This window comes from Quercus suber, unplaced genomic scaffold (genome assembly GCF_002906115.3).
Source record: "Quercus suber isolate HL8 unplaced genomic scaffold, Cork oak 2.0 scaffold_276, whole genome shotgun sequence".
Classification (NCBI taxonomy): Eukaryota; Viridiplantae; Streptophyta; class Magnoliopsida; order Fagales; family Fagaceae; genus Quercus; species Quercus suber.
In genome coordinates, this window is record NW_027069732.1 from 827,367 (window position 1) to 839,675 (window position 12,309).

At 38.2% G+C, this 12,309-nt stretch overlaps 1 protein-coding gene across 1 annotated transcript; it reads right to left on the reverse strand.

The window, feature by feature from the left end:
- Positions 1-9,947: 9,947 nt before the first annotated feature.
- Positions 9,948-11,189, reverse strand: LOC136070986 (uncharacterized). Its single transcript, XM_065781705.1, has one exon. The coding sequence runs from the start codon at positions 11,187-11,189 to the stop codon at positions 9,948-9,950; it is 1,242 nt and encodes a 413-aa protein (XP_065637777.1).
- Positions 11,190-12,309: the final 1,120 nt, after the last annotated feature.

The window sequence follows — 12,309 nt, forward strand, 5'->3', positions numbered from 1 at the left end:
TTAGCAATTTTATTCTATAAATTTACATTTTGTTCCTCTTAAACAAAATCATTGATTCTTGTAAGAGTAATACTATACTTATAAATTTTACAACTTTTTGATTAATATTGATTGTACAAAATCTTTTCCAAGTGTGGGCACAGCCAAAGGGCATGAATTATATTGATTGTACAAAATCTTTTCGAAGTGTCAAGTATCTAATTTTTTCTCTAAAACGTTAATACTAGAAATAAAATTAAAATGGATACTGTGGGGGGTAAAAACCCAAAACTACTTAGTGGGCATAGGGCCCCATGTTGAGGAGTACTGTATTTCCGAATAGTAATAATTGGTTGGGGCAGAGTCCATCTGAAGGCAAGAAGCCCGGAAGTGGAGGAGGAATATAGTCCGAAGAGGTTACTTTTTGTCCAAAGAGTCCTTACTCCTCAGATACGTTTAGTCTAGACCAAACAAGCATTGGGAGAGTCCGAATGACCTTCCCAACAATCCCAATGACAAAGATAAACTCTGGGCATGTTAGGGGATGATAAGGACAAAGAAATATCTCAAGGAAAAGTTGTTGCCACCGTATTTAATGCATTGTAGCATCTTTTCTGGCCGCATTTATGTGGAGAAGACTCCTGAGCAGTGCAACCACACCTACCGCCACTCCCAAAAGCTAGAGAAGATGCTTGATGTGACTCATACTCAAGTAGGTACGCAGATGAGGGACAAGTGGACGGCAAGGATGATAAGGGATAAGGCTATATAAAGAAGAAGAGCCCCTGAAAGGAGGGAGAGAAAGGGGAGAGAAAAAGAAGGAAACAAAAACTTTACTGTAGCTCTGAGTATTGTAATTACTGTTCATTCAATAAAACATCTCTTTGGACATTCTTTCATTGAGTTTTTCAGGCACTATTTCACGTTATTTCAATCTTAAATGCCTTAGCCAACTATTGTTTTATTCATAACCGGCCCAGCTCTTTCGCCCACTCTCTACAAATTCATTGTTCGGGGTTCGTTGGGCCTCTAATCCATACCTTTTGGGCTTGGGCTACAAAAACAGGCCCCACAGATACTATCCTTTGGATCAATGGTGTGGGGTGCTTAACACTTTCCCCACCCATAATCGAACTTCCGAGTCCAAAATCTTTGGTTCGAGACTTTGGTTTACTTTAATTAATCAATTACCCTTGAATTGGTTTTTAGTTAATTGTATATATAACTAAAAAAAATTAGACAAATAGGTGATCAATCACATCAATACAAAAGTAATAGTTAGTGGCAACTCGTAAAAATAAAATAAGAAAAAAAAGACTCACACATACACCTTACCCTAAAAACACAAGCATACAAGAGAGTCCGTTGCCAAGGACACAATATGCAACAAACTGAAAGCTCTTTTTAAGTAGTTTTTAGGCATCACCTTTATTTAATGTGGCTTAGCTAGACCAGAATATTTATTTCTATTTTTAAAGCACTTCTCTGAATTAATTTCGAATATGTGGCTACAAGTGAATTGTAACATTAGTTGTAATGGAACATAACTTGCATGATACCCTGTTATTGGATAAGTAAATATAAAAATATATGTGATCAATCCAAATTAGTATAATGTGTATCCAATAATTGACCGGAGTTTAGGAGTTAGGGCTAATATATATATATATATATATATTAGTTTTTTTTTTTTTGCTTGCAAATGCTCTGTCCGTGTATCTCTTTTTTCTTTTTGGTGTGGATTGTAAGCTTAGGCTGCCATAAACAACCCCACCTCTTTTGCACGTGATGTGAGTGTGAGATTTATTTAGTATTTTTTTCTTTTTATATCATCCTTATATTTTTGTTTGCACTATTTGTTTTTATAATTGACTTTTTTAATTTTGAAGGGCATTTTTTTGGTCCTACAAACTTATCCAAAATTTATATTCTTTAATAACTCTTGCTTCGACATTTTTTAAGTGACCATATTTTTTTGTTGTTGAAAATTTCATATTTCAAGAATTGCATGTGTGGCTGTTTGAGGCATTGATTTATAGAGTTCCTTTTGTGAGATCTTTTGCATTGTATTGTGGTGTTTGGTGGGTCAGAAAACACTTTAGTCAATGGTGATAATGGAAAGATTTAAAATTTTATTAGAGTTGGACTAGATGTTTCTTGACCAAAATCTTGGAGAAGAAGTCTAAGAATTTGTAATTAGTTCAAGATTTTAATAGTAAAATATGGGAGAAGAAAATTGTAATAGCATGATAGCAACCTTTGTCTTCTTGGGGAACAAGAAATTAAGTCACTTTTTTTGGGGAACAAGAAACAACATGATAGCAACATATGTGTTCAATGTTAGGAACATATGTCACTATTTTATGTAATTGACTAATCCTTTGACAAAACGCACTTTACTAATAATTTGGTAGATCTAGGATGTGTTTAATATTTCAAGGAACATTGTTTCAAGTTCAAGTGTTAAAGTCATGCAAGTCTGTCCAAGAATCAAGTCAGAAAGTGCAGGATTTTAAAACTCGACAGCTAGCATCTATCGAGATTTAAAGAGAGTTGTTTTAGCTCGAGGCTGGATAGCTGCTCGATAGATAGGGTATCTATCGAGGTTTATGAAGTTCAGTTTTTTAGGACTGTTTTTCATCCAATCCGTGAGTATGTGTTTAGACTTTCTTTTCTCACAACTCCAAACATATATAAAGATTATTTTAATGGCCGTAAAAGATGACACAAGTTGCACAAGAAAATTCCACAAGTGTGAAGAAGAGTGTGACCGAAAACATAGTTTGCCCTAGTTCTTTAAGAAGCTGTTGTGTTTGTACACCGTAGGGTTTTGTGACTAAGCAATTTTATGATCTTCATTGTCTGGATGAACTGAAAAACTTTGTAGCCAACATCCTTCTCAAGTTGTAGGTTAGTATAAGGTATTGAGATTTCTTTACTTGTAATCACTTGTTTTAATAATAGTGGATTCTTGAGAGTGGTGACTTTAAAATCACCTGGTGGGGTTTTTGCCTTGGAGGTTTTCCCCGTTGGTAAACAAATCACCATGTCAATTTATTTTCCGTTGCATACTTAGTTTAATTGGTGATTTGTTTGTGCTACCACGTGCTTTGTATGTTAATTTGATTAATTAATAAATTTGGCTAATTAATCAATTAATTCATCACAAGGGGTTAATACGTTTTTAGCCTATCAAACACCTTAAGCAATTGGCTTGAGTCTTCAATGGCTTTCTAACTTTCCTTGTCTTTGGACCCGAAGATGATGTAGAAGCTTGGCACAATCTGATAACGCAAAATGCTTTTGTTAGCGTTTGCACACAAAAGCTACATAATTGGTATAAGTATATCAAATCAACAAAGAGGAGGATACAATTTTTCATTTTTTTAAAAAAATTTAATTTAATTTTTATTGAATTAGTTAACCAAGAGGCAAGGCTTTCGTCCAATGTTTTAGTGCACTGAATTGGATACAAGATCAATGCTTGAATATTAATTTTGAACATATGTCATGTTCATATCGTGTTTAGTGCACCGGAGCACTAGAATTGAGAGAGAGAACTCACCTTTTGATCATAATAGTTGGCCCAAAAGCGGAGTTTTGCCCTTTGGTAAGGATCCTCAGGCAATAGTTTTTGGGTGGTATTCCAGCACTCTTCTATGTATTCAAGGATAATGAGTGACTCAGCAATGGATTTCCCATTGTGAACAAGCACAGGTACTTTCTTGTGCACTGGATTCGGCCTAAGAAATAACTCACTTTTGTTTGTCAAATCTTCCTCCACGTACTCATAGGGTATGCCTTTTATTTGGGGGCTAGCTCAACTCTAGTGCAGATCATGCGTTGGCCCATGTTCCAAACAGGACAATTTCACCTTCCTTCTCTTCCTCCATTCTCTCTCTCTAAACAGGACAATTTCACCTTCCTTCTCCTCCTCCATTCTCTCTCTCTCTCTCTCTCTCTCTCTCTCTCTCTCTCTCAGTTGGCTTTCTTTTAGATTGTGAAAAGCCTTAATTTAAAGAGTTCATATGAGAAATTTCATTCAATCATCTTTATCTTTTAGGTCAACTAGTCGCTAACCCGTGCGATACACGAAAAAATTACTGAAAATGAAATCTAATGAATGCAATTATGCAAAATACAATTTAAATTAAAAGACAAATATTAGTAAATGTCATTATCCTTTGCTGTTCATTATCCTTAGCTGTTTGTATTGTATCTAGAGTTTCATATCTAAGTTACTACAATACTACTTGCAGCCACTAAAGCTCACAATATAAGTATATTATATAAGGCCAAAACTTATATTATCTTCAAGCTCCCCTTAGCCTTACAGAGTCCCTAACAAAATTTCTTTTGTATTGAATTTGATTTCAAAGGACTTATTCAAAATTATTTGAATTAAACCTCACAAATTAGAAGAAAAAAAAAATAAAAAACATTACAACATTGTAGCTGATTAATATACAAATAAACTACCAATTTAACATGATAAATTACTATTAGTAATTTAGAAAGCCAAAATTAACAAAATTAAAGCTGTTACCCACTTAACCTAAACCTTTTCATATTCTAAAGTTGTCAAACAACTATTGATATAAAATATTATGTAATTACTTTAATACCGCAAGTTGTTCATGCTGTAAAAAATTTGAGAGAATAATATAGCAAGCATCTTAAACTCTTTCTTGCTTGGATCCTACAAAACAATATATATATATATATATATATATAGAGCGATGGAGACAAAAAATGCCTTTAAAGAGACAACCAATTACGATAGTGTTGGTGGCAAAGTAAAAGATTAAAAAAAAAAAAAAAACTGAAGAAGCAAGTGGTTTGGCTAGCATACCAGCTAGTTAATTTATAACAAAAGACATAAAAATCTTACAATCAAATAGAATCCAAAAGTAAATAAATACGTGTGGTAAAATCAGATAAATAAAAGGTTTGTCAAGATGATCAAGCTTGGCAATGAAGAAGATGCAACAGCTATTGATAAGGGTAATCTCTATCTTAAACTTGTGATAATGATGAAGATGCAACAACTACTAATTATGCAGATCTAGCTTAATCTTATTTTGATTCAACTACAACAAAATGACGATAATTACCATAAAAAATTATATAAAAAAACAGTTTTTTATGATATAGCCAAGAGTACAATCAAAGCTAATAGAAGAAATTTTAAATCGATTTCAATGATGAAGAAGTGATTCACTTAAATGAGGAGACTAAGAAAAAGGAGAAGTATTGTGTTCTGAATATAGTATTGAATTTTAAACTCTATAATTCAATTTGCTAAGGTATTTTAGTAGTTAGCAAATTGAATTTCTTTAGGCACGGATTACATTATTTAATTGAATTTCTGCAGGCATGATAGTACTAAAACTCTATCATTCAATTTTCTAACTACTAAACTCTACCACACGGATACTACAAAAACTCTATCACACGGATTACACAATATAAACCAATAATGTTACTGTCTCAAACATTTAAAAAAAAAAAAAAAACAAATCAATTTTAAACGTAGAAACAAACAATCATCTATCAATACAAATACCCAACCTAAATACATATAAACTCATATATGACCCACAACACAAAAGAGGTAGTAACAAAATTAAAAAAGAAAAAAAATCAATAAAAAAGAAAAAACGCTATTAATTAAAAAGAAAAAAAAAATCAATAAAAGGAATAAACACTATTAATCTAATCCTTACATTGAACTATTATGCAAGCAACTACAAGAATAGAGGTCAAGAGCAACTGAGATTTAGAGATACCTAAACTAAATCATCCAGCTTTTCAGTATTAATATAGTGTGAGGAGAGGAAGAGATGAAGGAGTTAGAAAGCCAAAGTCTAGTGTTAGGAAGCTGAAGGGTTGCCGTTTGAGATTGTAACCGTTGAACACGAAGGGTTGCTATTTATAATTGTAACCATGGAACACAAAGGGTTGTCATATAGAATTGTAACCGTGGAAGACAAAGGGTTGGTAATTATTTTCTTTTTATTAGTATTTTTAAATTAAGAAAACTTATTTTAATTGTAGGACAAATTCAGGAAAAAGAATTGTAATGACATGGCAGCTGATGTGGCTCAACCTGAACATAGCAACATTAAATGCTACGTTTCAGCTTTTAGTAATATATAGATATAGACTAGTTTTTTCTACTTGGTTGAGGAAGCTGACCAAAAAATTGATGAGGTTGACCCATTAGAGATCTAGGATCCATGTGTTATACAGTTTTTATAATTAGAAAAAGAAGCAGGAAAAATGTATAGGCTTACGCAAGATTATTGGCCTTCAGCATCACAATTGTTATAGTAGTAAAGATGAGCCAGGATATAATGTGAATGCAGTGGAAGTAAACTAAGGCCTTCGTCCAAGCTATTAACTGAGTCTACAGTTTCCACTCAGCCATATGGAGTGCTCTTGACTAGGAATGTTTATTTATTTTTGGATCACGCACGTTCATATAGGTATTTAGTAGGGGAGGGGATAGATATGGAGTACTACCCAAAAAAAAATGTCATTATTACTAAACTGTCAATTGAAATACACCACAAGCTCGAAGAGTTAAAACTTAAACTATATCGTAACAATGAAATGCCGATGTCAAGAATTTACCTAATTTAGCAGCTCATACTTTAGCTAAATGGTATTTTAACTGTAATGTTTTTGGCTCTTTTGATTTGAGTGGCTACACCTCCTGTTTGAGTTTGTTATCAAGAATGAGGCTTGTTCCTCTATAGTGTTTTACTTTTTCTCTTGTTAATAAAGTCTTTTATTTATTAAAAAAAAATTATACAATAAAAAGTGGCTTTTTTACATATCCATTATTCGATAAGCACCATAGGATATTCATTACCCTCTCATTTAAGTAACTAGTATATTAAGATTTCCTTTAGCCTAAGGACCAAACAAGGATATTGGCCCAAATACTTTTCTCTCATCTTATCAACCAACTTGTCATGAGGTGGGAGCATTTCCTTCATCAATGGATGGTTTTTTAGAGCTTTCACCCATGCCATGATTAATGGGTTTTTTCAGGGCTAAAAACCACAGCAACAACCTCATGAAAAGCTTCGTAGTTGCATAAAGTTGTGCCCACAACAATATCAAGATATCCCAAGGTCTTGCCTTCAAAGAAAGGAATTCTTCTGGAAAATCCTTACTGATTCCTTCTTCAAACACCTTTAGCAACTCGTTGAATTCTTTGATTGCTTTTTCTCTCTCTACGCCTCTGGACATGATGGGTAAGAGTCTTGCCATAATCTACTAACAAGTATGTCATTAGTATTTACTTAACATCATAAAGAGTGCCCAATTTTTCAATAAATAATAGTTGAAGTTATACAAGCTAGGCTCCTTTTTGTGTATATATATATATATATATATACACTCTTATTGTTGTGTAAATCCCACAATTATACAAGTGTGTAAGACCTACACATTATGTGAGAAATTATGCATACATATAATTGATATGTGAGATACTTTCCCCTTTAGGAGGACTTGAGACTTTCTATTCTTATATTGAGTATGCTCAGAACACAGAGAGGGGTGAGAGAAGANCGGTCCATTCGATCCAAGTCTGTCAACTTATGTTCACTTTGGTCAATTTCTGTCTAGTTCTTTCCATTTTGGTCAATTTGATTCAATTTGGTTTCATTTAGTTCATTTGGTTCAATTTGGTGCATTACAATCCATTTTGATGCACTTGAGAATGGAAAAAGATGTTTCTCAAAAAAAAAAAAAAAAAGAAGGAAAAAGATGAGTTAGAGTTGAAATTACCTATTCTAAATCTAAATTTATTAAGAAATATAGATGACAAAATGTAATATTATTATTGTAGGGTCAATTTTTGTTGCCTAAGCCCAAAGGATATGGGTTAAAGGCCCAACGAACCCAGAACAATGAATTTATAGAGAGTGGATCGAAAGAGCTGGGCTGGATATGAAGCACAGAACAGTTGGCTAGGTTACGTGCAGTGATGATAACATGAACTGAAACTTAGATAACTCTATGAATGAATGTCCGAAGAGGCGTTTTATTGAATGAACCGTGATCACAATATTCAGAGTTACAGTAAAGCTTTTCTCTCTTGATAAGAATGAACTTTGTCAGTGATGTTTGTCGGACGGAGCTAATCCCTTCTCCTTCCCTGTTGTACACACCGGTGTGGTGCCTGCCACAACGCCTCCGATGCCAAAGTTAGAATATAGGATTTTCTTTGTAGGAAAAGTAAAATGAACAAAAAGCGAGTAGAGTAAGCAATCTCTCTTTCTTCTTTTGCTTCGTATTCTCCTCTGACCTGCCCAATTATTACTTTTGAATCGTTCTGGACTATTAGGTTCTTGGCCCCAAGCTCTCTTCCAAGCCTCAAACCTGTTAAAATCCCTTCATATTCAGCTTCGTTGTTGGTCGCCGGGAATCGTAGCTGTACCCCGTACTTCAGTACCTCACCCTCGGGAGTGGTTATGACAACCCCTACTCCTCCCTTTTCTGTGTAGACGAACCGTCAGTCTGCACCATCCATAATTCACCCCCGGTGGCAGGACTCGGCTCGTCTGGACAAGTAAACTCGGCGATGAAGTCAGCTAGAGCTTGTGCTTTGATGGCCGTCCTAGGATGGTATTCCACGTCGAATTGGCTGAGTTCGATCGCCCATTGGACCATCCGCCCTGCTGCTTCGGGCCTGCTCATAGACTTCTTGATGGGTTGGTCCGTCATTACCACTATTGGGTTTGCCTGGAAGTATTGCCTGAGCTTGCGCGAAGCTACTATCAACGCAAACGTGATTTTCTCGATCTTTGGGTACTTGAATTCAGCCCCTCAGAAGGCTTGACTAACATAGTAGACGGGGAGCTGTTTTCTGTTTTCTTCTCGTATTAAGGCTGCACTGACGGCCGTGGAGGAAACGGCCAGGTATAAATAAAGGTTTTCACCTTCTTTGGACGGGCTCAAGAGCGGTGGGTTGCTGAGGTAGCGCTTCAGCTCTTGGAAAGCCGTTTCACATTCGTCAGTCCATTCGAATGCCTGCTTCAAGGTCTTGAAGAATGGCAAGCACTTGTCGGTTGCTCTGGACACGAACCTGTTAAGCGCTGCAATCCGTCCTGTCAGCTTCTGGACTTCCTTGACGGACCTAGGTGATGCCATATTGAGTATGGCATGTACCTTTTCAGGATTTGCTTCTATTCCTCTCTGGGACACCATGAATCCGAGGAATTTTCCGGAGGCGACACCGAAGACACACTTACCGGGGTTCAACTTCATTTGGTATCGCTTAAGGGTGTCGAATGTCTCCTTAAGGTCGTCCAGATGCTCCAGTTCTTCCCTGCTCTTGACGAGCATGTCGTCGAAGTAAACTTCCACATTCCTGCCTATTTGTTTGACGAACATTCTGTTTACTAACCTTTGATAGGTTGCTCCGGCGTTCTTCAGACCAAAGGGCATTACCTTATAGCAGTAGAGTCCCTGACTGGTGATGAATGCGGTCTTGTCCTGATCCTCGTCAGCCATCTTTATCTGGTTGTATCCTGAGAATGCATCCATGAATGTTAACAATTTATGCCCGGCCGTAGAATCAACTAGTTGATCTATCCTTGGGAGCGGGAAGCTGTCCTTTGGGCAGGCCTTGTTCAAGTCTGTGAAATCCACGCACATTCTCCATTTTCCGTTTGCTTTCTTTACCAGGACGACATTGGCCAGCCAGTCTGGATAGTATACTTCTCTGATAAAGCCTGCGGTCAGGAGTTTGTTTACCTCGTCAGCAATTGCTTGGTCCCTTTCTGGCGCGAAGGTTCTTCGTCTCTGCTTGACGGCTCTTTTTTCGGGGTCTACATTCAGTTTGTGTTGAATAACTTCTGAGGATATACCTGGCATGTCGTCATGATTCCAGGTAAAAACATCCAAGTTCTCCCTGAGAAATTGAATGAGTCTCGTCCTCATTTCAGGACTTAACATCTCCCTATTCTGGTTGTTTTCGTTGTCTCCCCTTCGATCAATTCCACCACTTCCAGTGCTTCCGCTTTTTCTTCCTCTTCTTCTTCTACGACCCACGTGTGGTTCTCCTTAGCTGCTAGGACAGCTTGATAACATTCTCGAGCTAGAACTTGGTCTCCTTTTACCTCACCAACACCGTCATCTGTTGGAAATTTCACCTTCAAGCAGTACGTGGATGTGGATGCCTTCCACTTGTTGAGTGCTGGCCTTCCGATGATGACATTATATGATGACGGACTATCAACTACTAAAAAGTCTACCTGACGAGTTAATTGTTTTGGGTCCGTCCCTACTGTGACCGTCAGCGTCACTATTCCTCGAGGATACACCCTGTCACCGCTGAAACTGACGAGCGGAGAGTCAAATGGACGAAGTCTGTTGGGATCCAGATTCAACTGTTGAAATGCGGAAAAGTAAATGATATCAGCAGAGCTACCATTGTCCACGAGGACCCTCCTTGTGTTGAACCCTTCTATAGTGAGCGTTATAACCAAGGGGTCATTGTGTGGCTGTTTTACTCCTCGGGAGTCACTTTCGTTGAAGGTCATATCCTGAACAGTTCGTCTCTGCTTTGACAGATGTGACACATGGACGCTGTTCACTTGTCGTTGATGTGTTCTCTTGAGCGACTTGAATGAGCCCCCAGTGGTAGGTCCCCCGGCGATCGTCTGTATTTCTCCAACTATGTTTTGAGGTGCTTGTGACTGACGACCGTCGTTTCTGGAGGAGGACCCCTGTTGGCATTTGTTTTCTTCTCCGAATTTGCTGTGTTCCCCCTTCTTTACGAATTTCTGCAGCTTCCCCCTCCGTATCAACTCTTCTATCTGCTCTTTGAGATCCCTACAATCTTCAGTGTAATGGCCGTGATCTTTGTGGAATCGGCAGTATTTACTTTTGTCGCGAACGTTGGGAGATGAGTGTAGGGGTCGCGGCCACTTAAGATAATGCTCGTCCTTAATCTGCGCTAAAATTTTGTCAACAGGCATGACAAGAGGGGTGAATTTCACCGTTCTTGGATTTTTGTCGTCCTTCCTTCTGACTCCGTCACTGATTCGACGATCTGGACGGTCTCGCTTCTGCCCTCTGCGATCATCTTCTTTTCTTTCTTTGTCCCTTGGTCTATCTTCGTCCTTGATAGCAGCTAATGCATCTTCGGCGTTCATGTATTTCTGTGCCTTGAGGAGCATTTCAGCCATCGTTTTTGGGGGTTCTTTGCGAGTGAGCTGACGAGATCCCTGGACCTCAACCCTGCCTTGAAGGTCGTCAGCTGCACCATATCGTCGGCTTCGTCTACTTCCAGTGTTTCCCTCGTGAAACGTTGTACATATGACCTCAAGGTTTCTTTTTCTCCCTGCCTGACGGTAAGCAAGTGGTCAGCGGTCCTCTTTGGTCGTTGCCCTCCAATAAAGTGGCGTAGGAAAGCGTTGCTCAACTGCTCGAACGTATCGATTGACGATGTTGGCAACTTTGTGAACCACTCTCGGGCAGCCCCCCTGAGTGTAGTAGGGAAGGAGCGACATAAGATTTCGTCTGGGGGCTGTTAAAGTCCCAGGGTCGTCTTGAAGGTGTTTAGATGATCTTGAGGGTCCTTCAGCCCGTCGAAGGGCTCGAGCTGAGGTAACCGAAATTTCGACGGCACTGGGCAGTCGAGAACCACTGTTGTAAATGGTGAATCCGTTGCCCGGACCATCCGGTCCACATTCCGCTCTGTTTTCTCTTTGATGGCATTTCTTAGTTCGTCCATCTCTTTCCTCATCTCCCGAAGGATATCTGAATTTTGTTCGACGGGAGTGTTAGGCCTTCGATGGTCACTTCTTCTGTTGCTATCTCCCTCATCTTCCTGATTTCCCTTCGAACGATTATCCTCTTGCTGAAGTCGTGATCTCAATTCTTGGTTTTGCTTAGTTAGTTCTTCAACGGTGGCTGCAAGGGTTTGAACTTGCTGAGCCAGGGTTGCAGCGTCCTGATTAGACTCCATCTTGGAAAGAAAAAGAACAGGGAACTACTATTTCGAGTCTGAACACGAAAACAATGTCGTTCCCCACAGACGGCGCCAAACTGATAAGAATGATGATGGGATTAGCTCCGTCCGACGAACATCACTGACAAAGTTCATTCTTATCATCTCTCTTTCTCTTTCTTTTTTCCGATCCCCTATTATCAGGGACCCTTCTTCTTTATATAGCATCCCTTCCTATCATCTCCATCGTCCACTTGTTCTTCATCCACGCATCCACTCGAGTGCATGTCACATCGTGTGTCTACTTTAGTTCTTTGTGAGTGGCGGTAGCTGAGGTTGCACTGTTCAGGGGTCTT

Bases quoted from the DNA above. Each gene is read 5' to 3' on its own strand.
- LOC136070986 (XM_065781705.1), bottom strand. From the start codon at position 11,189: ATGGCTGAAATGCTCCTCAAGGCACAGAAATACATGAACGCCGAAGAT.